The sequence below is a fragment of the Chelonia mydas genome, chromosome 22, assembly GCF_015237465.2.
Source record: "Chelonia mydas isolate rCheMyd1 chromosome 22, rCheMyd1.pri.v2, whole genome shotgun sequence".
Lineage (NCBI taxonomy): Eukaryota > Metazoa > Chordata > Testudines > Cheloniidae > Chelonia > Chelonia mydas.
Genome location: NC_051262.2, coordinates 5419385 through 5443728, shown reverse-complemented (window position 1 = coordinate 5443728; position 24344 = coordinate 5419385). Strand labels below are relative to the sequence as shown.

Sequence of the window (24344 nt, the reverse complement as noted above, 5' to 3'; positions counted from 1 at the left end):
GCCCAGCTGAATGTATGGGTCATGGGCAGATCCAGTCGCTATGCAGGGCTGCGGGCTCAAAGGTGGCTCTTCAGCGCTCAAGCTGCAATAGGATCTGTTCATATGGACCCCTGTGGAGTTCAAAGGGCTTCCCCAGAAGCACAGGGCGTCTGCACTAGAGGATCCCATTGAAGTAGCAGCCCTTTAAATAGTGCCTGTAAAAAAACAAAACAAATGCCGGTGCCCATCTCCATGTGCAAATCCTCCTGCATGTGCAAATACTGTAGCAAGTCACTTAAGACGTTGATTGATTTGTGCATGCAGAGATGGGGATTTGAGCATGCAGATATAGCGGGCGCAGTTTTATGATAATGCAGCCCCTTGATATATTTCTGTGGACATGCTTCTATTTTTAGTATTTAAGTCTCAGTCAAAGATGGGTGGTTGGGAGGCTGGGATGGTCATGGAGTATTCAGAGCCTTTCACTGTGTAGGTCACCAGTTGAAATCCAGGCCAACTCTTTGAGGACTGGAGGTTGTTACCGCCCGATGACTGGCCTATGTGAAATGAGTTTCCAGCCTTCACACAAGTTCTTACTGTCTGTATTCCAAAAACACCCACCACCACAACTGGCTCTCATTGGGCAGTCTCTGCAGAGGGACCAGAGACTGAATTAACCACGAGGGCTGAGCTCCCCTATCTGCCCTTGAAAGGGTCCCTGCAGGCCAGGAATGGAGCAGGAAGCTTGCTTGGCTGATGCTGGGCTGCGTCCACTCCATGGATGAACAGGGGACTTCAGGTCTGCAGAGCCATCTAGACCTTTCGCTAGCCTGGTTCAACACAGCACTTAGCGCTTATCTCCCATGGAAGTCAGGGGGACTTCAGCACATGCTGAAAGTGAGGTGCGTTGCTGACCTGGGGCCTAAATTCTCACACACGTTTTGAAAGGGTAATAAGGCCTGTGCTGCCAGGTCTCTTAGTGTAGCTGCTCTAACCCGATGGGAGAGAGCTCTCCCATCAACTTAATTAATCCACCTCCAAAAGGCAGCGGTAGCTATGTTGGTGGGAGAAGCTCTCCTGCCACTATAGCGCTGTCCACACTGGTGCTTAGGTCGGTGTAACTTGTGTCGCTTGGGGGGAGGTTTATTCACACCCGTGAGCGACACAAGTTCTATCGACATAAGTGGTAGTGTAGACATGGCCGCAATAGAGTTGGCTGGGATTTCAACGAGAGCTACAATTTTTATTTTTTGGCAACCAGAGTCAGACAGTCATTAAAAAAAATAATCAGTTTTTTGGACACAAATGGAATTTTTTTGCCGGGAAAAATTCCCTTTTATTGAAAATCTTTTTGTCGTTCAAACAAAAACGTTTAGGTGAACGCCCAGATCTGCCGCTGACTTTAAGCAAGTCATGTCACCACTCTGTACCTCAGTTTCCCCATTTGTAAAATCTACCTGACCTGCCTCCATAAAGTGCTTTGAGACCTACAGTGCTACAGCAGGGTTAAGGGCTTGGTGATGATTTATTTTACAATGACTTCCTTCTCCGGTCACATTATATTTCAGGAGTGTGTTTGAAAAATGAGCACTTCAAGGGTCAGATCTCTCATTGGGAGGACAGGGATTTTTTAACAAACTTACATTATTGCAGCCGCCCTGAAAACTGAAGTGGTTCCTGCCATATAAACGCTTCTCACCAGGATTTACTCCAAGATCCAAATTTCTGGGCTGACATCATCGGCTCTGGTAGGGGTGGCCATGCATTGCTCAGTGACTGACTCAGCAATTGCTTCACTGTATGGATTGTGCGTTATGTAACTCTGTGTTAATCCGGGATTTTCCAGTTCTTTGTTCGCCTCCTTCCTTGAATGGCTTTTCTGCTGGGTTTTCGTCACGCTGCGTCTTGTTACAAAAGGACTTTTTCCAGGATTCCCTGTGCTTCCACCTCCTCCTTTCTCTCTTTTTCCCTAGGATCTGTGGCTGGGAATCAAGCGCTGGGCATGGGGCAAACCAACTCAGGGGAAGTCATACTCCCCCCTCACACACACACACCCTTTAGCTTTCACCTAATCAAAACCTTTTGGGGCACTTTGAAGTGTATTTTCCCCTTTTTCATGCTACCGGGTTCCACAGGGGACTTGTGAGGCTTAACTGATTGATGTTCGTGAAGCGCTTTGGTTGTAGGGCAGCCAGCCGCTCATTCTGTGATGGCTCAATCCTGGCCAGCCCTTAGACCTTGTGGAGTGATGTTATACCACGTAAACCCTGTAAATCAGAGAGCTGGAGAGGGCATGTCTGTGTCTATCAACCTAGAGATTCCCTTTTGCATCTGTGCCAATGGAATTCTGTCTCGGCTGCACCACGTCAGAACATTACAGTACTATGTAAATGCCCCAGTCCAGCAAATCACTGAAGCTTTTAAGAATGTCTCTTTTAAGGATCTGAATAATCTGGTTGTAATCAATAGGACTATTCACGTGGGAAACCTACAGTTTCTGCTGACTTCAATGGGAGGCGCTGGTGCGCCGCATCTTTCAGGATCAGGCCCTAAAGGCATTTCCCAAAGCTGAGTGAAGTCAATGGGAAACTTTGGCATTGATTTCAATGGGCTTTGGAGCAAGACCCTAAGAGGTCTTTTAAAAATCATGTGTAGTAAACAATTTTAAGATATAATTATAGTGTAGATAATAGATTTGTGGTTTTCTGTTTAAAAAACGCTAAGGTCTGACTTTCCCCATCTTAATAACAATAAACCTAGCTCTTGCATAGTGCTTTTCATCAGGAGATCTCAAAGCACGTTGCAAAGGAAGTCTGTACCATTACGTGCTTTTGCACTGGTATAGCTCCATTGACATCAGTGAAGGAGTTACTCCTGTTTTACACCAGATAACTGAAAAGAGAATCAGGCCCATTGTTTTTAACCCAGCAGTGTCCTCACCCAAGAACATTCTTGAAACCATGGCATGACCCCAGGTTAAAACTACCACTTCCAACCTGTGCTGCATTGATGTGATATGTTGTCACATGATATCTTGCTGGGGAGTTTGTGGGTGAAGTTATAAGGCAGCTGGGAGGAGGTTTAAATTCACGTTGTTCGGCTCACTTATTTTTCTGATTCAGTTCTGGATGTATAATTCCTGTGGCTCCAAACTCCCTAATCCTCTCCCTTAGTGGGGCATGAGATTCGGTGAGTTGTTTATTTGTCTCTTCCTCTGCTTCTTTCAGATATGGAATGTGCAGATGTGCCTTTGCTAACCCCGAGCAGTAAAGAAATGATGTCCCAGGCGCTGAAGGCCACCTTCAGCGGCTTCACGAAAGAGCAACAGCGGCTGGGAATCCCCAAAGGTACGGCACAGTAGGGCCCAATGGGCAGAGCCCTGTGCAACAGGCAAAACCGTGATAAACCAGAGGCATTTCTTCATCTGAAATATCCTCTTCTCCAAACCTCTTGCTCCTTTCCATTCCATCTCTCTTGCCATCACCTTGATCCCTGGCTTCTCTGGCTGGAGGATATCACACAAGTGATATCTTCCTCCATTGCTTGATGGATTGATATATGTGGTCTCTGTCCACCCCATTCAGAAGTTGAGACAATCTTTGCTCTCATCTACCCCGGTGAGCAATACCGCTTTAATTGAGTTCCCTCTCGAGGCAGCACAGGGACCCTCTATCCAATGGGTCATGAATATTGTGCCATGGGAGAGTTTCAGCTCTGTTAATTTTTACTGTGGGCAGAAGTGTCAAGTGTCTTTTGGCATGACCTGCAAGGTGCTTGTGGTTTGAATGAAAAAAAAAAAAAGATACTGGAAGACGGATGCCCTTAGGGAGAACATGGGCTGTTATAAACTTTGTCTCGAGCCAGGGTTAGGAGCACAGAAAGATGCTGCAGTGACAGACTAAAGTAACACTCGGCCCTATAGGATGAAGCTAAACTGATGATGTTCCCCACCATTGTACGTTATACTTATGTCAACCCAAAGGTGGGATCTGTGGGGCACCTGTCTGTATAGGTGTAGGGATTGCTGATATTTTGGTCCCACTGATGTGGTATGTCTGTAACACATGGTGATTGAACAGCTGCTGTGTTCCACACTAGAAGCAGCTGCATTTCAGGGGGCGGGTGAAGTGACCACTGTAGATCCCTGACCATTAACTTCCTGAGAAGTCTTATTAACGGCTCTCTCCCGTGACCCCTTGGTGCAGACCCCCAGCAGTGGACGGAGACTCATGTACGGGACTGGGTGATGTGGGCTGTGAATGAATTCAGTCTGAAGGATGTGGATTTCCAGAAGTTCTGCATGAACGGGGCTGCCCTCTGCGCTCTGGGCAAGGACTGTTTCCTCGAGCTAGCGCCTGACTTCGTGGGAGATATTCTCTGGGAACATCTGGAGATCCTACAGAAAGGTAATTGAGTGGGTCACCACATGGGCTACACCAAGGGGCCTTGGATGCATGTATTAGAGGCAAACTGAATCTCAGGCCCTCCAAGAGCCCAGCTTAAGGTCTGACTACAGTAGGATTCAGTAATTTACCAACCCCTGGCACAGTGATGCCTCCAGACTTTTCAGCTAAACAGAATCTAGAGAGGACGTATGTGGATGGGAGACCTCTAAGGAAGATACAGGTGTGGCTGGAAGTGGTGTTTGTGGCTCTATGCAGCTAGGGTTGCCAGGTCAGGTTGACGGGCCTGGGGCTATGGCGGGCTCCCTGCCTGCCCTACCTCTGCATGGCTCCCGGAAGTGGCCGCCAGGTCCTTGCAGCCCCTAGGCGGATGGGCGGCCAGGGAGGCTCCCCGCGCTGCCCCTGCCTTGAGTACCGACTCCGCAGCTCCCATTGGCTGGGAACTGCGACCAATGGGAGCTGCGGGGACGGTGTCTACGGGCATGAGGGCAGCACACGGAGCCTCCCTGGCTGCCCATGCGCCTAGGGGCTGCAGGGACCTGACGGCCACTTCCTGGGAGCCGCGGTAAGCGCCGCTGGGACCCCGCACCCCATTCTGCACCCCAACCCCCTGCCCCAGCCTGGCATCCCCTCCCACACCCAAACTTCCTCCCAGAGCTTGCAGCCCCCCAACACCCTGCCCCAGCCCTGAGTCCCCTCCTGCACCCGAAACCCCTCATCCCCAGCCCCACCCCAGAGCTCGCACCTCCAGCCTGAGCCCTCCCCCGGACTCCAGCTCCCAGCCTGGATCCCCCTCCTTCACTCCAAACCCCTCACCCCTGGTCCCACTCCAGAACTCACCCCCCGCACAGGTAGAGTCCTCAAACCCCTGCCCCCCAACCCTCTGCCCCAGCCCGGAGCCCTCTCCCGCACCCTGAACCCCTCATTTCTGGCCCCACTCCGAGCCCACACCCCCAGCCCAGAGCCCATATCCCCCTGGCACCCCAACTCCCTGCCCCAGCCTGGAGCCCTCTCCCGCACCCTGAACCCCTCATTTCTGGCCCCACTCCGAGCCCACACCCCCAGCCCAGAGCCCATATCCCCCTGGCACCCCAACTCCCTGCCCCAGCCCGGAGCCCTCTCCCGCACCCTGAACCCCTCATTTCTGGCCCCACTCAGAACCCACACCCCCAGCCCAGAGCCCATATCCCCCTGGCACCCCAAATCCCTGCCCCAGCCCGGAGCCCTCTTTGCACCCTGAACCCCTCATTTCTGGCCCCACTCAGAACCCACACCCACAGCCCAGAGCCCATATCCCCCTGGCACCCCAACTCCCTGCCCCAGCCTGGAGCCCTCTCACGCACCCCAAACTCTTCATCCCCAGCCCCACCCCAGAGCCCGCACCCCCAGCTGGAGCTCTCACCCCACTCCCGCACCCCAGCCCGGTGAAAGTGAGTGAGAGTGGGGGAGAGTGAGCAATGGAGGGAGGGGGGATGGAGCGAGCGGGGGTGGGGCCTCAGAGAAGGGGTGGGGCCTTGGGGAGGGGCGGGGCCGGGGTGTTCGGTTTTGTGCGATTAGAAAGTTGGCTACCCTATGCAGCTGATGTCCTTTTCTATGAGGGTCTGTCTACCTTTCATTGGGGGGTCGGGGGGGGGGGATGATTCCCAGCTTGTATGCACATCCCCAGGCTAGCTCAGCTTGACTGAGTGCCTAAAAATAGGAGCGTGTCCATGGCAGCACGGGCGGGGCTCACGTTAGTCACCCTAAGTACAATCCTGCTGGACCCCTGGTACATACTCAGATGGGTAGCCTGCGCCATGGCCCGTGCCACTGTGGATGCATGGCTGTTTTTAGGCTCTAGCTTGGGTACACCTGTGCACGCTGGGAATCACAGCGCCCTGCTCAAATGTAGACATACGCGAGTCAGCACTGGGTGCTGCTGGAGATGTCGTTCCCATAAAACATAAAGCAGAGGGTCCTGGCCAGTTGTGGTCAGCGAAGAGCTCCTGGCACTCTTTGAAAGAGGAAGGGTGTTAACGCCAGCTTCTTGGCTGAATTCCAGGGCAAGGCAGGGACATTCTGCATTCCTAGAAATGAAAGTGTTTTTTTTTTCCAAGGCATTCACCCTTGGCCTAACTGGTTCCATTGGGAATTTTAATCATTGACTTCAATGGGAGCAGCTAGGCCAACACTTTTAAATCACACCCAAACTTTCCAGTCGCAATTGGAAACTATTTTTCTTTGTTCCTTGGGTGTGGTTAAACAGCAGCTGTGTTCCACACCAGAGGTGGCTGCATTTCAGAGGGGGTGGGTGAAGTGATCTCTGTCTGATCCGATATCTTGGAGTGACAGAGCTACCTAAGTGGCTGATGAGGAGCCTGGGCTGTGTAATTGAGACACGAATAGTGGCAACAGGCACATCCAGTTCAGCGAAGTACTAAAGCACATGCTTGACTTTAAGCATCTGCTGTAATCTCATTAATTTCCCCGAGATTTATGGCCCACTGAAGTCAATAGAATGGGCTTTGGATCTGGCATGTGCTGAATTGCTTTGCTGAATGGGGGCTAAAGGTCTGGAGCAAGTGAGGAAGGCCGTGGGTTTTAGGACCCCCTGAAGATACTGTTCCTTCACTGAGAATTTAAAGAAGCAGCTGCCCTAGTTTGAATCAGTGGCGATCTTGAGACTACCTTGCTGCATTCTCCCTACTGGGCTACTAAGCAATTACTAACACACAGTGAAGGGCCCAGAAAACTCAGGGGCACTGAGCAAATTAAAACACTCTGTAGCCCACTCTCGACCCGGTGATACAGCATCTAGTTCTTCCTAGGGCTGTTCCATAGCCCAAGCTTCCATTGCATTACGTATCCATATCCACGGCACCCACCGCCTGCCCTTGCCAGTAATCCAACTTGGGTGGCTCGGTGAGGAGGGGGATTCTGTGCCGTCCAAGAAACGCATTGTCAAATGGAGGTTAATTACTGATTGCTAATTTTACTGTCACCAGTGGTTTGAGAAGGTAAACATGGGTGTGCATGGGAGCTGCAGAAGCCTGTGTTTTTCTGCTCCTTGTTTGGCTCCAGCGTCTTTTCAGTTCTTTTCTTTTTCCGTTCATTTTTATTGAGCGCTTGGTAAAGTCACCCACGGTAGCGGGATGGTCTTGTGGTTAAGGCACTCCGTTGGTACTCAGGAGGTGTGGTTTCAATTCCCAGCTCTTCTACCAACTCCCTGGGGCAAGTCACTTGGGCTGAGATCCTAAAAGGTATTTAAGTGTTGAACTCCCACTGATTTCCCTTTGAGCATCTGGGCCGAAGTGACATGCCCAACCGAGTCTATCCCAGAGCTGGGAATTGATTCAGTGGGAGCTAGGTGCCTAAATACCTTTGAGGATATGGTGTTCTTTGCCTCAGTTTCCCCAGCTGTGAAATATGGAGAATGCTTTCCTACCTCACAGGGGGCGTTGTGAGGTTAAATCTATTACATGTGTAGGGGCTCAGACTCTGCGGTAATGAAGGTCATGTAATTACCTAGGTAGATAGATGTCCTTAGAAGAAAACTAAAAGTCTTTTTACAGGCTAGGTCCTGGATTCAGCACTGGCTGTTTCTCCTGCAAGAGTGTGAGGACAAGAATAAAGTTGCAGTTCTGTCCATCTTATCCTCCAGATGAGGAACTGGGACTCAGGATGCCTAGGTTCTATTTCCAGCTGTTCTCCACACATGCTGTGTCACCTTGTGCAAATCATGTAGAGCCTCCGTGCCTCAGTTTCCCTGTCTGTAAAACACAGTTATCTGCATGCCTCTCAGAGGCCCAGGGAAATGTTTGTAAATCACTTTGTGATCCTTGGCTGAAAAGTATTTATGAATAATAAAAAGGGCCGAAACCTTGTGACTTCCAAACTAGGAAGACAGGGCCCGATCCTGCTCCTAATACAGTCAATGGGAAGGCTCCTTATTATTCACATAATAATGCCACCCAAAAGCTCTGCCCCAAATCAGGGCTCCATTGTGCTAGGTGCTGTACAAACACAGAGTCTCTGGTAGGTTTTAAAATCTAATTGGACAAGACAGATTTTTCTATTCATGTTTTACAGATGGGAAACTGAGGCACAGAGCGATGGAGAAAATTACCCATTGTGCATTGGCCGAGCTGGGAATTGAGCGAACATTTCTTGAACCTTAATCTAGTGTCTTAATCATGAGCCCTTCGTTCCCAAGAGTAGCTGGTCATTCTCATCAGCGGGAGCGGGAGCGGGACCGGGGCCTTGTCTGTTAGACCCAAAGCATATAGCTTCACCTTCACTAAACCACCCAGAAGCATTAGGTTACATGAGGACACATGGCAACCTCCCGGTCCCTCTTATTAAGATGCCTCTCCTGTTAGCTCTTCCAGAGCGAGTGACTCACCTACCACAGACTGCACAAGGTATAAAAATGGCAGCAGCTGGGCGACTTTTCCTTCATGAATTTGGGTGTTTGCAGTCGTATTTTTCCAGATTTCTTCCTAAAATAACTCCCATTTACCAGCAGCCATCAGTGCCCTCTGCATGACTGTAAACCTAGCTGAAAGTTGCCCTTTTTAACCTAGTCCCACCCTTTCCCTGTGGTCACCCACCCTGCCGCTTGGCAGACTCCGTGGGGAGGGGAAAAGCGCACTCGGGATTAGGTCTCTCTCCACAAAACCTTCCTTTGTTTAAGAATATTTTCCACCCTGCAATCCCAGGCGAGGAGGCCAAAATTAGCCTCCTTCGAGTGAACGTGCATTATCTTTGGTTAGTTTTTCTCCAGCCTCAGCAGAAATAAACACAGGCAGAGCAATTCGTGCTTTTATTTTTGTTGCCCTTTGTAATGTCACATTACCCTGTTTCTGTCCATGCGCTGTGCGCTCTGCAGCTGCTCCTGCAATGAACGAGGTGGGAACGACAAGAGCCAGAGCAGACATTGTGCAGCTTCCAAACTGGGAAGACAAAATTGGCTTCCGCATGGGAAAGCTCTGATGTGATGGATGGAAAGGGGTGAACTGAGATGTGTACTGCGTGTACAGTTATTATTATTAATTCATTTCCAAGATCAGGCCCCACTGTGCTAGGCACTGTACATACAGCAGAACCTCCGAGTTCCGAACACCCCGGGAATGGAGGTTGTTCTTAACTCTGAACTGTTTGTAACTCTGAACAAAAGGTTATGGTGGTTCTTCCAAAAGTTTACAACTGGACATTGACTTAATACAGCTTGGAAACTTTACTATGCAGAAGAAAAACGCTGCTTTCCCTTCATTGTTTTAGGAGTTTACCTTTAACACAGTTCTGTACTGTATTTGCTTTTTTTTTTTTTTTTGTGGTCTTTCCTTTTTTCTCTCCTGCTGCCTGATTGCGTACATCTGTTTCCAAATGAGGTGTGTGGTTGACCGGTCAGTTCGTGACTCTGGTGTTTGTGACTCTGAGGTGCTACCTTACACACACCGAAGAGTATTAAGTCGGAGTAAGTTGGTAGCTCTGCAGCAATGCCTCATGAGTGTAGGAACAGCGTCTCCAGTGCCTTGCACCTTTTCCTTTACACATGAGCAGGGTAGGAGCAGCAGAGGGGTGTATGGCCAACACACAGATGTGTTTTGGGCATACACAAGCAGCTAAAGCTGGTTGAAAAATGGGGAAATTTTTCTGAAACAATGTGTCCCTGTTTTTCATTTAAAAAAAAAACAGGTTAAAGAATGAAAAGGAGCCAAAATTAATGGAAACAAAACAATTAAAGTATAATAATCTATATAGCGAAATGACGTGATTGTTGCTCTGAAGCTTAGAATGTTGAACCAGCGTGAAGCCTGGCCGAGAGCTCTTTTTTGTTCCGAATATCACCAGGTTCAGTCATCAGCTCTTTTACACTTGATCCATATCACCTGTACAGCACCGCGGGATTTCAACAAGTAATTAATAGTATTTCAGTAGTGCCTAGAGCTTCCAGCTGAGATGGGAAGCTATTCAGCATTCTCAAAAATCAGGCAACTTATTGGGGCCCACGGCTACGTTTTTCCAAATAATCTAAGGGAGTTAGGCACCCAGTTCAATGGGGTTTGGACACCTAACTTGCTTCTGATCCTTTGAAAATCCCAGGTTAAATGGAAGCTGAATGCTTTTGGAAATTCTGACCTCCATGTATTACTGAGAGTTTCAGCACAGGTGAGATTCCTGTGAGCTTTTTTCTTTAACTCCCCTTTCTTCTTTTAGATGAGATAAAGCCATACTCAGCTAACGGAGTGAACCCTGCGTACCCAGAATCCCGCTATACATCGGACTACTTCATTAGTAAGTCTGAGCCCCTTTTTCCCAAAGCTGCTCCTCTTTTCCTCCAAATAGTCCAGCGTATTAACATGATTGCATCTGGCTTACAGTGGGCTGGCCACTAGCCTATTTAAAATAGGTGGAAGTGGTTAGAAAAGTGACAGTTGTTCTAGGGTTATCTCTTTTCTCAGTCTTCTGAGGCCCAACTGATTTGTGTGCTGACAAATTACTGCCCCAATCATGGCAGAACGTGCAGCTTTCATGGTATGATTATCCCTCTTCTGTCTTGTGTCCTTTGATCATCAGAAAGATAGCTAATGTGGGGGATCATCATTAGGCTTCAGAGTTAACATTCACTGAGACTGACCAGGAGAAGTGCACACTTTTGAGCTGTTGCATCAGACGTTCTGTGGTCTCAGACAGACGTCACTTCATCAGTCTAAAACTTAAGCCTACATTTTTAGAAGTGGTCTCTGCTTTTTGTTGCCTGGATTCTGGGCAATCAACCTGAGACCCTTAGGACCTGACTTTCAGAGCATCTGCCCCTCCCACTGATTTTGAGTGGCATTGTGAGTTCTCAGCATTTCTGAAAAAAAGGCCCGCAGTGTCTCAAATCAGGTACATCAAAATCCAGGCATTTTTGAAAATTTGGGCCTTAATATCATTTAAATGAGAGTTTAGATTCTTAATATCATTTAAATGAGAGATTTAGCTCCAGATGGCAGCCATCCAGGGAAAGTGCTGGGTCCCTAATCTGGCATGATCCAACCCCCAATGCCAGCACTTCAGAGCCCGTACAGCAGGGAAAGATTCGATTGTGCTTCGTGCACCATTGACAGAATCATCCGCTAAATTTGGATTCCAGACTCTCCGGTCAGTGGGAAGGGTTGGAGCAGAAAGGAACTCCCTTGGCTTTGATGCCAGGTGAAGCATGCTGGGCCAGCAGTGAGGGGAATCTTGTTTTTGATATGTAAACAGCAGATTTCATCTGAAAGTGGTTGAAGGAGAATAAGTGTAGAGCAGGGAGATGTCTTTCTACAGGGGGGATTCTCCTGGCTGCCACTGCTTTTTAGGGAGGAAGAAAGTGCTAATCCTACTCCAGCATGCTACATAGAGCAGCAGTGCAACCCTTGCGTAAGTCCCACTGCTTCCGATTATCCTAACATGTTGTTTACTCTGAAACCTAATGACGACACATAGTCTCTCCTCGTGATTGTGAAGGTGAGCAACCTCCATGTCTGCCATGTCAATTGGCATCCAGCTCCATTGTGATGTCAAGGACCCTCCTCTGCCTTTTCATACTCCATTTCCTGGGGAAACTGCTAGGAGCCTCCCTCTCGTGGTTTATCCAACCCTTCCTCCCATAACAGCTCTGAGGTTGCTCCTATTTGCTTATGGCCCAATCTGGTGCCCACTGAAATCAACGGGAGTTCTTCTTATTTGTTACTATTTATTATTTGTACTGTGGTAGCACTGAGCAGCCCCAACTGGCATCGCGGTGCCTTTGTGCTAGGCGTTGTACATCCAGACAATAGTAATTAAAAATATACCCAAAGATCTCACGATATCAGCATGTTACAGGAGACGAGAGGTAGAAACAGCAGTGGTCTGTTTAGCTTTGAGTCGTCGTCTTTTCGGTCAATCGCTAACATTAACCCACCCAGTTGTTCCACCTGCAGGTTATGGCATTGAGCACGCTCAGTGCGTACCTCCATCCGAGTTCTCCGAGCCCAGCTTTATCACAGAGTCCTACCAGACCCTCCATCCGATCAGCTCAGAGGAGCTCTTCTCCCTCAAGTACGAGAATGACTACCCGTCGGTCATCCTGCGTGACCCTGTCCAGACGGACTCCCTTCAGACAGACTACTTCACGATCAAGCAGGAAGTTGTAACGCCAGATAACATGTGTATGGGGCGCACCAGTCGAGGTAAGGGCCTGGAGTCTCTCGAGCCTCCGCTTGGTTTCTCCCTGCACCCTGGGTGTTCCCCTCCCTTCCCCTGTACACGCCGAAGGGTCCCCTCTACCCTGGATGTTCCTTTTCAGGAGTCACCGGCAAAGAAACCATCAGCGCCCCATAACTAGTTCCACAGTGTCTGTTAGCCAAGGGTCTGGAAGCACTTACGTATAACGTCCCAAAGCTTCCGCAGGGGTAAAATAATCCTAATGAATATTAGATCTCAAAGCGCTTTACAAAGGAGGCCCATATCATTTTACAGCTGGGGAAACTGAGGCACGGAGCAGCGCGGTGACTTGCCCTAAATCACCCAGCAGGCCAGCAGCAGAGCCAGGAATGGAACCTAGGTCTTCTGAGTCCCAGTCCGGTGCTCTAGCCCCTCAGTAGCACTGCCTCCCGTTTGATTTCAGTGGCACGACTGCAGTTTACATTAGCTGAGAATCTGGCCCAATGAATGGAACCTCACTGCTCCGATGCGAGGCGAGTGTTGTTTTCCCCATTTTAGAGGTGGGTTAACTGAGGCGGAGAGAAGGCACTGGCTTGTCTCAGTTCAACATGAGGTCAATAGCAGAGCCAGGAATAGAACCTGGAACACTCTAAACCAACACCAAATGCCTTTCTAGGGTAACATTATTTAACTCCAAACACACAGAACCAGATTCTGCCCTGGTCTGAGTGGATTTGGCTCCACTGAAGTCAAAGCAGCTACACTGTTTTACACCAGCTGAGGAACTGGCTCATAAGTCCTATGCAAAGAGTGGGTGTTATCCATAGAGCACAAAGCCATTTACAAAGGAGGGGATCATTATCCCAATTTTACAGATGGAGAAACTGAGGCACAGAGCAGCAACGTGACCTGCCAGAGATCGCACACTGAGCAGAACCCAGGTATCTCCCAGGACTTATCAGAATGCCAGTGTCGATACGAATTGGTCTTGATGCTAAATGTTACGTCTGCTTAATTTTTTAATGTGGAACAAGAACTGAAAAATGCCATGGGTTGGATCTTTGTGAAAAATGCTTTGCCAATCCCAGCATCATGCCCCCACTCATTGGAATCACATGTATGTCCGATGAAGTGAGCTGTAGCTCACGAAAGCTTATGCTCAAATAAATTGGTTAGTCTCTAAGGTGCCACAAGTACTCCTTTTCTTTTTGCGAATACAGACTAACACGGCTGTTACTCTGAAACTATCGGGGCTATTTTCATTATTCTCCTCTTCTTTTTTTTAATTTCCAAGCTGGGAAAAGGGTTGTTTGGGAGGGTTATTTTTTTAAAAAAAACAACAACTTCGGCTGGTTAAACATTTATATAACACAGGCAAATTAGGCAGATGTGGCAAGCCAAGGGGCAGCTGTGTTGCAATTTTAGGCAAGCCCTTTTGCAAAGGCTGTTTTTGCAGTTCAGCTTCTAATTTGGTTCCTTCTCTTCTCTTGAACTTTAAAGCAGGCATCTTGGTAATTCTTACTGAAATACTTTCACTATCATGACTCAATCTTATACCGGCCTACAGGCCCCACAAGCCTCAAGGGAAGGGTGTTCTTCTGACATAACAGCCTCTCAACCTAGTGTTAGGGAAACAGGATCATAGAGAGAGGCCTCTATCAGTGATCCCCTTAACATTTCATTTGTGATTGAAGAAACACAATGGTCAGGATCCTGGTTGACACTAAATCCTGCTCTAATAGTGTAAATGCACCCTCCATGTTGGTGTAAATATATTAGGGATAAGATCCCTTAAGACTGCCAGAATGGTATTCAAGGGGACTTAGTATAAATGGGTATCCGGCCCCCAAGTTTATTATTATAAGCTTATTATAAATTCCATGCAAAAACAACATTAGAAGAGTGTTTAGGTTGCAAATTCAAGCCCTTAAAAGCGAAGGAATGCCAGAATTAAGGCTACCCATGCAACCTGAATTTGGCCCCCTTGTGCAGATGCATTATGATACAGTCTTTAATTACATGATCACATGCTTTTTTCCCCACCTTAGCATGCTCAGGGCAGATAGAATCTTTAGAGAATTTTTTTCAAAGGCTCATAACTTGACTGAATGTAGGTGGATTTTCACATAGATGACAAAAGGCCCGACCTCCCTGCCAAATTTCAAGTTCCTGGTACAAAGCATGGAGGGGCTAGAGCTTCTCAGCAAAATGGCTGTATGATTTTTTTAACGTGGGCAAAACACTTTTTCTCTAACCCTGTTCTGAGAAAATGCTGAATCATTTTTGCTGAAATTTTCTCCCCCCCAAATATAGCAGCTTGAAGTATGGACATTTTCAGCCCAAATCGATGAAATCTGGCAAGTTATAAGCAACTGAAAACAAGGAATTATAACTGGAAAGTGTTGGCCAATCTTAATTATAGGCATCGTTACCTGTGTCACCTATAGTAAAATAATTTAAATTAGAGATGGACCTGCGCTGGAACCTCAAATTTGAAGTCCTTCAAGACAGAAGTGAAATAATTATTATTGACATATAAATCATCATCATCATTAGGCTTCAGAGTCAGCACACCATTAGGATGAATACGAGCTAATGTCCTAAAACTCAGCCCATCAGTCATTGAAGAAAATGTCAATAGGCTTTCTCACCCGCATTAGTTAAGCTTTTCTTGCTGCGAGAGCTGTTTAAACTAGAACACAACAAATATTTGGGTGAGCGTGCCAGCTCCATTCCACCCTCCTTTCCCCTGTGAGATTTACTATTTGGGTCTGAGCCGCAGGCAGTTCAGTCAGTGGAAATTTCTCCAGGAGCTCTTACACAATCCCAGCAGCTGTTTTTAGCCTAGTTTGGGAAATTAATGAACTTGAATGATCCTGTTACGCTCTTAGCTTGTCAGCAAAGAGGTTGAGCAACAGGCAGAGTAAGGGAACCCAGAGAGTGCAGTTGAAGGCTATTTTTGGGTCCCTTTTTAGCCCCCTGCACTTTTTTTTTAAATACAGGGAACCCAATCCTTAGCTGGTGTAAATCAACATTGCTCCATTGAATTCAGCAGAGCTCCCTGCTTTACGCTGGCTGAGGAACTGGCCCCTAATATATTGCTTTCTGTATAGAAAACAATCAGTCGCATAAGCGTAGCCCAGATGTGAGCATCTTAATGGAGGAGAAAAAATAGTTCTCAACCCACATCTTTCCCCCTTGGTTTACTGCTGCTTGGGGGCTTTGGGGTGCTAAGAGCTTCTGTTATGATTTCCTGCAATAAAACGGGGCAGCAGAGTCTTGTAGCAAAGAAACTGAGAATGAGTTTTAGCAGGACCTTGTGCCAGCCTTCTGCACAGGGCATGAATCATACCTCTGCTTACACTATTTGGAATGTGCAACTGCATAATTTACTCTATGAATGTACCTGGTTGTATGTAAGCTCTCCAGGGCTTTGTAAAGTGTCGTGCAGGCCTATGGTGCTGTACAAATGATCAGTAGAGCTGGGCTCAGGTCAGGAGATTCAAACCCAGACCCTGCATGTGTGGATCTAGGATTTTCCTTTGCACCTTTACATTGTGGCTGTAGCTTCCACACCTGTCTTTGGAACATGTGGTCCTGCCTGTCTGTTTTAGTGGTGTATTTCTCTTCAAGACCCAGAGCAATCCCCTTTCAGAAGGTGGGTCAAATTTAGGTGGCCACAGATACAGTTCAGGGTATTTCTCTGCATCTGGGGTGGAGACTTGGAGTCTGGATTCCTGGGTTCTTTCCTTGATGCTCTAGGTGACTCACTCTGAGACCTGGAGCGAGTCCTTTCACTTCTGTGTGCCTCAGATTGCCCTGCTCTGTAGCATGGGGACAGAAATGATACACCAGCCTCATGGATGTCAATGCTCGATTAACATTTGCTCTGAGGTGCAGAGTGCACTGGAACAGCAGTGTCTTGTGTGGCTTGGAGCTGAATGTAGTTAGCAGGACTGTGGCTCCTTCTGCTGTCTGCCTGGCTGGCAGATGGAGTGCACACCTGAGGCGTTGTCCTACTCCTGACCTTGATTTGTGGATCTCATTTAAACTGCCTCCTCGCAGGCCGGGTGATTCTCATTCTCCCTTCTGCTTGCCAGGTAAACTAGGGGGCCAGGACTCCTTCGAGAGCATAGAGAGCTATGACAGCTGTGACCGCCTGACGCAGTCCTGGAACAGCCAGTCGTCCTTCCAGAGCCTTCAGCGCGTCCCCTCCTACGACAGCTTTGATTCTGAGGACTACCCAGCGGCGCTGCCCAACCACAAGCCCAAAGGCACCTTCAAGGACTATGTTCGAGACCGGGCTGACATGAACAAGGACAAGCCAGTCATTCCTGCTGCTGCCCTCGCTGGCTACACAGGTAGGGTCACCTGCCCCAGGGCAGAGCCTTTCCGAGACAGCTCTTGGGTTCCGTTCAGAAGCGAATCTGGGGCTGGTGAAAGGGGTGAGATTGGCTGACTTGGAGACTGGAGGTCTTGATGCGCAGGACAGGTGCAGTGAGCAAACCATCCCCCCTCGTTTATGGATCTCAACCCTGACTGAGAGGGATGGGGTCTATAGGGGGAGAGATGAATGGGTCCCTTCGAGTGGCCTCCAGCACACCAATCTTAGTGATGGCGTTTGGGATGTGAACCCCTCTCCCTTTAGGAGTGTGACTGAGAGGCACCAACTACAGATGAGCTCAGCCCTGTACTCTGGGAACCTGCATCAGGGTCTGCATTTTACCTCAGTTCCCTGTCTGTGGAGGAGGCTGGTCCAAATACCCCATAACTTTGGAGATACCCAGAGTCTGGGTCCCAATGTCGTGACATGGGCCCATCTCACTTCAGTCTCCAACTATCTATTGGAAAGAAATAGCTTTTGGGCATTGCTGTGGGAGCAGATTCCTAGCAGTGACCTAGAGGTGAGAGTCCCTGTTATCCCATCATGTCTCTTGAGCCGGTCGGTCTTGGTCTCATTTGTACCTGTGCAAAGCAGGTGCAAAATTGCCACCTTGCTGAGTCCAATAGTGGTTTACCCTTACTTTGCACAGCTGTGAAAACACCATGTGCAAGGCGCTGGAGAGCCAGGCCCCTCACTTGTCAAGGTAGGTGTTTTCATCATCATCTAGGACAATTTTTCACCTCTCCGTACTGTTATGCAGTGTGCCGTCCACTTCTCTGCAGCCCTCAACCCCAGAGGTGGCTGCATTTTGCGAGGCACTGCACAGTCTGAGTATAGGTTGCGAAATGCTTTTTTAGCCTTGGGAATGGAAAGTGATGGAGGTGTAAAGAGCCTGATTTTGTCATGGCTTCACCCTTTATGCTGTCCTATACACCGAATATTAGCACCTGCCATTTGCTTTGAACAGGTGTATGGCAATGGAGAATTAGGCCGTATACATCCGTGAAGTGCTTCTTTCTGACGCTATGTTGCACAGTACTCCAGGAGCAATACCAGCCTCCATCTGTCCTTACTCACTGGGAACAAGGCTGGCAGAATGGGACTCTGGGCATGCACACAATCCGTGGAGAGCTTTTCAGGGGTGTGGATGGCTGGGTCTTTCCCCTGCAATATTGGAACATTTTGTCCTTATTTGTTTCGGAATCTAGGCAAGCAGATTTTGTTATTGAACTTTGTACTGATTTTTCAGTTTGAGGGGGGGAAAGTAGGGGAGGGGGGAAGTGATCGGACTTCAGAACTTATTTGAAACCTAGATCAAAGAGCCAAAAGAGGCGTGGCACAGTATCTTTTGTCAGGTCCCCTTCCACTCACGAATAGTGACCTCATGCACCTACTGGTGGCAGCTGTGTGCTGGAGGAGTCATGAGGCAGAAATAGCATGTGCAGATAAAGATCAAGACGCTCAGAGCAGATCCTGAGGTGAGACCCTCCCAGAAATCTCCACCCCCTCACACAGTTCCTCTTAGGGCTGATAATTTTATTTTTTGCGGGGGGGATGAGGGGGAGGTGGGAAGATAATTTTTGGAGCTATGTGTAAAAAGGAAGTGGTTTGTTGCTATAGCTTTAATTTTAGAGAGACATCAACCCAGCTGACTGAATGGGAGTCTTTTAAGTGACCAGTGTAAAAAAAACCAATTGAATCATGTTGCATTCCTGTGTTAGATACTGCCCTATAGGACATGACTGGTGAAACATATAGCTGTGGGAGGGGCCACGCGACATTGTACCGTACATTCATCATGGCTCCATTCCATAATACACTTCATTTGTTTCCACAAAGTAGGCCCTGGCATTATTTTGCCCCCAAGCCAATGAATTCTTTCCACTTCTAATAGAGCTTTTCACCACGGGAATCTCAAAGTGCTTTGCAATCCTGACGGCCCTATGCACTCGTGCCGATCCCCATTTAATGGAGGAAACTGAGGCACAAAAGTAGGTTGCTGAATTGGGGCAGAGCTGGGTATAGAATCAAGATCTCCTGTTTCCCAGTCCCACGCTCTCTGAGTACGGGACCATACTCTCTCCTCCAGTAGGGGGTCTTGGCATATGCAATACAGGGCACCCAAGTGCCCATTTTCATGTACAGTTACTTTGCAAGCAGTGGCAAACGTTTTAGGACATTTTATGCTGATGATCAGGCCTATGTTTTCCTTTGATCAGTTTCCTCCCATTGCTTTATACCCTTCCTCTTCGTATTCGGTGCCATCACATTCTTCAATGGGAGACACTTAGCAGGGTTGCTGGGGCCAATATGTGTCAGGAAGGCATCTAATGTGAGTCCCTTTCCAAAGCCCACTCATACAATGTGACTCTAGACCCAGTGTGGTCAGACTCTTTGCAGAAACTTGACTGAATCTTCTAGACAGCCGACCATACAGAGGGAGAAGCCTTTCCCCTCCCCCAGCATCAAGGGAGGCTCTGCTCAATCTTTGTTCTGCTCATCAGAGTCCTGAAGTCAGTAGGAGTTTTGCCTTGAGCTAGGTCTTGAGACTGTGCCCTCTCCCTAGTTACAAGTGCTTGTGCTGTTTCTCTCCAGCTTTGAAGCTCATAATTTAGAGCCGGGCAAAGTTTTTCAGACAAATAGGTTATTCTCAAAAAAAAAGACGGTTTCTGTTCGACCAAAACTATTTGTGAATTTGGCTCAAATTCGGTGAAAAGATTTGGCCAAAATATATATATATATATATTTATTTTTTAAGTCAACGCATTTTGTTCTAGAGAGACAAGGTGGGTGAGGTAATATCTTTAACTGGACCAACTTCTTGTTGGTGAGAGAGAAGTTGGTCCAATAGAAGATGTTACCTCACCCACCTTGTCTCTGTAATATCCTTGGACCAACATGGTACAACAACACTGCATACAGAATTTTGTTTTGACGTTTTTGAAATGCTGTGTTTTGCCTTTTTTTGTTTTTTGTTATTGACATTTTGGAGTAGATATTTAGGTAGATTTATTTTAAATGACAGAAATAAGAAAGGTAAAAACCCACCCGTTCATTTTGGGGCAAAAAAAAAGCATTTCGTTTAACCCAAAGTGAATTTTCTTTCAGATTGTTTTGACTCATTCAGCTGTATTCATAATCAGCTGTCAATAGCTAGGATGTATAGAACACAGAGCATGTGCCTAACAGAAGGCCAAGGGTCTCCCAAAGAGCCCTGGGTGCACCGTGCATTGGTGAAACTGAACTACCCTCACCTCGCTGTCTGCCCCAAACTAAACCCAGGCATTTCACTTCACTATTGTGTGTGATGTGATGGCCCTGGACAGAAAACCAGAGCGCCAATCCCCGTAACGAGTTAGATCCTTTATTCCACCCAGCACTGCCACCAGTCCAGAGCATCTCTTTGGACTCATGCCTCCAAGAAGTGCCATCTTTACTTATTCCCATACAAAAGCACTCTTGACTACAACCCAAATGCTGCATGCTACATGTTAGTGTAAGAAACATGCATGCTTTTATGGTAATCTCCCTAGCCATGTTTCAAATACCATTTTGAATCGGGGGGGGGGGGGGGGGGGGGAATCCCTAAACACCAGACTCAAGGTTTTTCCAAAGTGACTGGTGATTTGGGATGCCTCCATTTTTCAGTGCCCAGACCTTAAAGGGGCTTGATTTTGGGGAAGTGCTGAGCACCTGTCTTCTGAAAGCCAGGCTCTTTACAAGCATCTCAGGTTGGGTCCCTGGAAATTGAGGCACTCAAAATCACCAGTCACTGTGAAAATCATGGCTTTAGGTCATTGGCCTTTGCTCAGTCTAGTGGAGTTGCTGTCTTTAGAGCTCAGTTTAGTAAGGGACTGGACCTGCCTCATTATTGTAGGACAAATGCTGCAGCAGATCAACTTTGTGGATGTGTCAATCCAGAGGTGTGATTATAAAGATCCCTGATTCTCCAGGGCCTTGCATTTCCTCTCATCATTTACACCCGGAAAAGGGAATACAGTGTGGGTATAAAATGCAGCCATGTGGACCTGGTTGCAGGATACAATCACTTTGCCCAGGCGCAAGTGACAAAACAAGCTCCAAAGCAGAGGAGAATTGAGCCTCCAAAATTCTAATCTGGATTAAGACATTTCCGAAGTCTGGGGGTGTTTGGAGCTGAGGTTTTGGTTCAGGCCATCTTTATAATGGGCCTTTACAACCTCTGGTTTTACTGCATGCTGCAGCTTTTAAATTAATAGAGACAGTGGTGAGCCCAGAAACGTATTGGTATTTCACAAGCTCCTCCGCTCCAGGAGATAATGCCCAGAGCTCCCACTGGGAAGGGACAGGGCTTCCCGATATAAAAATAATAATAAATAGCAGAAAAGGCAAAACGGGGCAAGTGGGATGGCGGAGTGGAAGTCAGGACTCCTGAGTTCTATTCTTAGTGCTGGGAGAGAAGGGGTTTCTAGTGGCTGGAGCAGGAGACCTGGGAGCCAGGATGCCGGGTTCTGTTCCCAGTTCTGGTAAGGAAGTGGGCTCTAGCGGCTAGAGCAGGGGACTGGCAGTCAGGACTCCTGGGTTCTATTCCTCACTCGGTCACCAACTCACATAGTGGCTTGAGGAGGTCTGAGTCTCCGTGCCTCGGGTCACCATTCTGTAAAATGGGCACAACAATCTTTACCCGTGCATCAAGGCTCCGTTGATGTTTGCCGAGCGCTTTGAGCGCCTCTGAGCAAAGACATTGGGCAAGCGCGTAGTATTTTTGGCCGCGATCCCTGTTTTGTATATAAGACATTGAAAATATCATTTGGCTTTTGTTCTCAAGAGCCTGCTTTGCCGATGGCACTGGGAGGTGCCGGTGTGCTTTATCACAAGAGAAACAGCACGCCGATGGTATCAGCCCTAGGAGGCGCACAGTTTGTAGAGAAGGTGCATTCTGGCGGAAGCCCAGCTTGCATTTGATGTGTTCGTAACTCAAGCTAGCGAGCAGACTTTCAAAGCCGCCTTATCTGCCCCCACATCTTGACCTAATTTAACAAGTTGCCATGGTTGCTCGGAGAGGTTGATGCAATTTTCTTATCTTTGGGGGAAGAATGTAACTTCGCAAGAGTTCATGAAAATTCAGTTTCTAACCTGTTTTCACTCTCACAGGGACATAGCTAGGTCCGCTGAGACTGCTCTTCTGAAAGATGATTCCCCTTACCTACTGGGGGGGCATTTTCAAAGTTCGGTGCCCAAACGCCAGCTCCAGCGTTGAGATTTTCAAAGCAGTCTAGGGGATTTTGACACAACTCTTCCATTACAGTAGGGCGAGTCGGGTCAAAGAGTGAGACCTGTTCGACTCTGGAATGATCTCCCAAAGGGAAGCAGTAGAACCTCCATCCCTTGAGGCTTTTAAAACTGGACACACAAAGCACTGGAGAATACAGTGCAGAGAACAAAGCTGCACTGGTCCAATGTAATGAGTTAGCTCTTAAATCTCTCTGATTTCTGTGACCTGTTTTTTCCATGATGCGTGCCGGGAATCTTTAGCCTGACCCACTTCAGCCACTGATCTCTTAGCCAGGGGGACCATCTAGTATTTCACACCTCTTTCTGCCCATTGTGGTCACTTGCCTGCACCACTGTGGGCTGGTCTCCAGCAAACAAAATAGCACACAGAGCAGAAACGTGGGGTGTGTTCGCTTCACAAGGCCTAGTGCGTCAGCTTCTCTGCAAAGCCCCTGACATTTGGCTGTGGCTTTCCATAGAGTTATTATTCGTATTGCAGTAGTGCCTGGAACCCAGTTGATTTCAGAGCCCTGTTGTGCTAGTCACTGTACAGAGACCTGATCAAAGACAGCTCCTGGCCAAAGAGCTTAGAACCTAAATAAACAAGGCAGAACTATTACCCCCCGCCATTTCATGGGTGGTAAAGCAAGACCCAGAGAGATGAAGCAACTTACCCAAACTTATACAGCAGATCAGTGGTAGAATGAGGAACTGAACCTAGATCTCCTGAGTCTTAGGCCATCACTAACGAGTAAGAAGTTACAGGTGCTTTAGAGAGTAGCCTGGTGCCTAAGGTGTTTATAGCCCCAAATCATAGTATACCGGGTCTTAATTAATAGCATGCATTAGTATGCAAGAGTATTATGCAATTATGCAAATTAGGCACTAGTATGCATGGTCTTAATTTCATTCTTAGTGACAGAAGTGCTGTCTTTACTGTGCTGTCAGGGAAGAAGCCAGCCACCATGAGACTGCAGGGGACTATCTGGCTCCCCTGAGACTTCAGCTCCGTGATACATGCAGAAGCATTTCCATTGAACAAATCACTCCTGCAAGTGTCACCACCACTTTGCTCAGCTGAGATCCAGACCTGAGCCTCCCCTTCCCCAGCTGCCAAAGGTCTGACAGATGTCTCCAGAATATGCGTTGGAAAACCCTTCTCTCCCCGCAAATCCCCCTCCCTATTGCAAAGGCCAGGGGCCCATGTTGGACAAGTTGGTATTTCTGAGCGAGGATTGCCTGTTCCATTTAAAAGTGAAAGAACACAGCTGCTGGTTTACAAGAAAGAAACAACAGCATCGAAGAAAGTGGGTCTCTTTAGGAGATCTGCATACTCCTCCTCTTCATGCTGCCACCCACGCTGCCGGCTGAAACGTACAGGCCCGACAGGTGCGATCTGATGGGGTTGGGGGGCGGAAGTGTGCTGTCTCCAGCCAACGTCAGAAAGCCTGTTAACTGCGCTGTTCTCAGTTCCTCTCAAGTCACAGGAAGAGATGCTCAGGGAGCCACATGGAATGTGGCAGCCTGGACATCTACATTCAGTGCAGTTTCTTGGGGAGAAAAGGCAGAGTCCGTATGGCATTCTTGACTACTCCCTGCTGCTGGAGAAGGGTGAAGTCGGCCATCCCTGTGAAGCTGGATTTGGGTCAGTTGTGAGAGTTCATAAGTGCATTCAGTTGCCTCTGGCGGACAAACAGAAAGTGGCTGTTCTTAAGGGCAGGCGGCTGTGGGCGAGTGGTTGTTTCCTTGCCTACCCTGTTTGGATTCCGGTTCAGTATGAACTTTACCTGCTGTTGAGGGATGATTTCAAGCATAACTTTACATCCTAGTTTCCCCTACGACCTGCTTCTAGCTTCCACTGCAAGCGGCTCTACAAGGCCCGTTTCTCACCCTAAGGTGGAACCCAGCGGATGGGGCCTGGGCTTGGTTCAGTGGTCCATGTGCCACCTGCCAGACATATGCAAATGACAGTAAAATCAGCCCCATGCAATGCTGCCCAACCATGACCGTAGCTCAGCTTTTAAAACAAAAATGTAGAGCCTGAACCACCGAGCGGCATGACCTTTGCAATTCAGAGTTGACTCTTCAGTGATACCGTTTTACTAGTCACTCCTCAGAGCAGTTAATTAGACTATGGCATAGCAGGTTTTGGGTGCCATGAACACAGATAG

General features: G+C 48.0%; 1 protein-coding gene across 4 annotated transcripts in view; it reads left to right on the top strand.

The window, feature by feature from the left end:
* Positions 1–24344, top strand: part of ETS1 (ETS proto-oncogene 1, transcription factor) — a 120833-nt gene that overhangs the window by 81398 nt on the left and 15091 nt on the right. For 2 of the 4 annotated variants that reach the window (XM_037882274.2, XM_037882275.2), the window contains 5 exons: positions 3207–3326; positions 4185–4385; positions 10581–10658; positions 12314–12562; positions 16637–16897. In XM_037882274.2, the coding sequence (XP_037738202.1) occupies positions 3207–3326; positions 4185–4385; positions 10581–10658; positions 12314–12562; positions 16637–16897 (909 nt within the window). The remainder of the gene's footprint in view (positions 1–3206; positions 3327–4184; positions 4386–10580; positions 10659–12313; positions 12563–16636; positions 16898–24344) is intronic. The other 2 variants (XM_043533901.1, XM_043533902.1) reach the window with 1 other exon arrangement.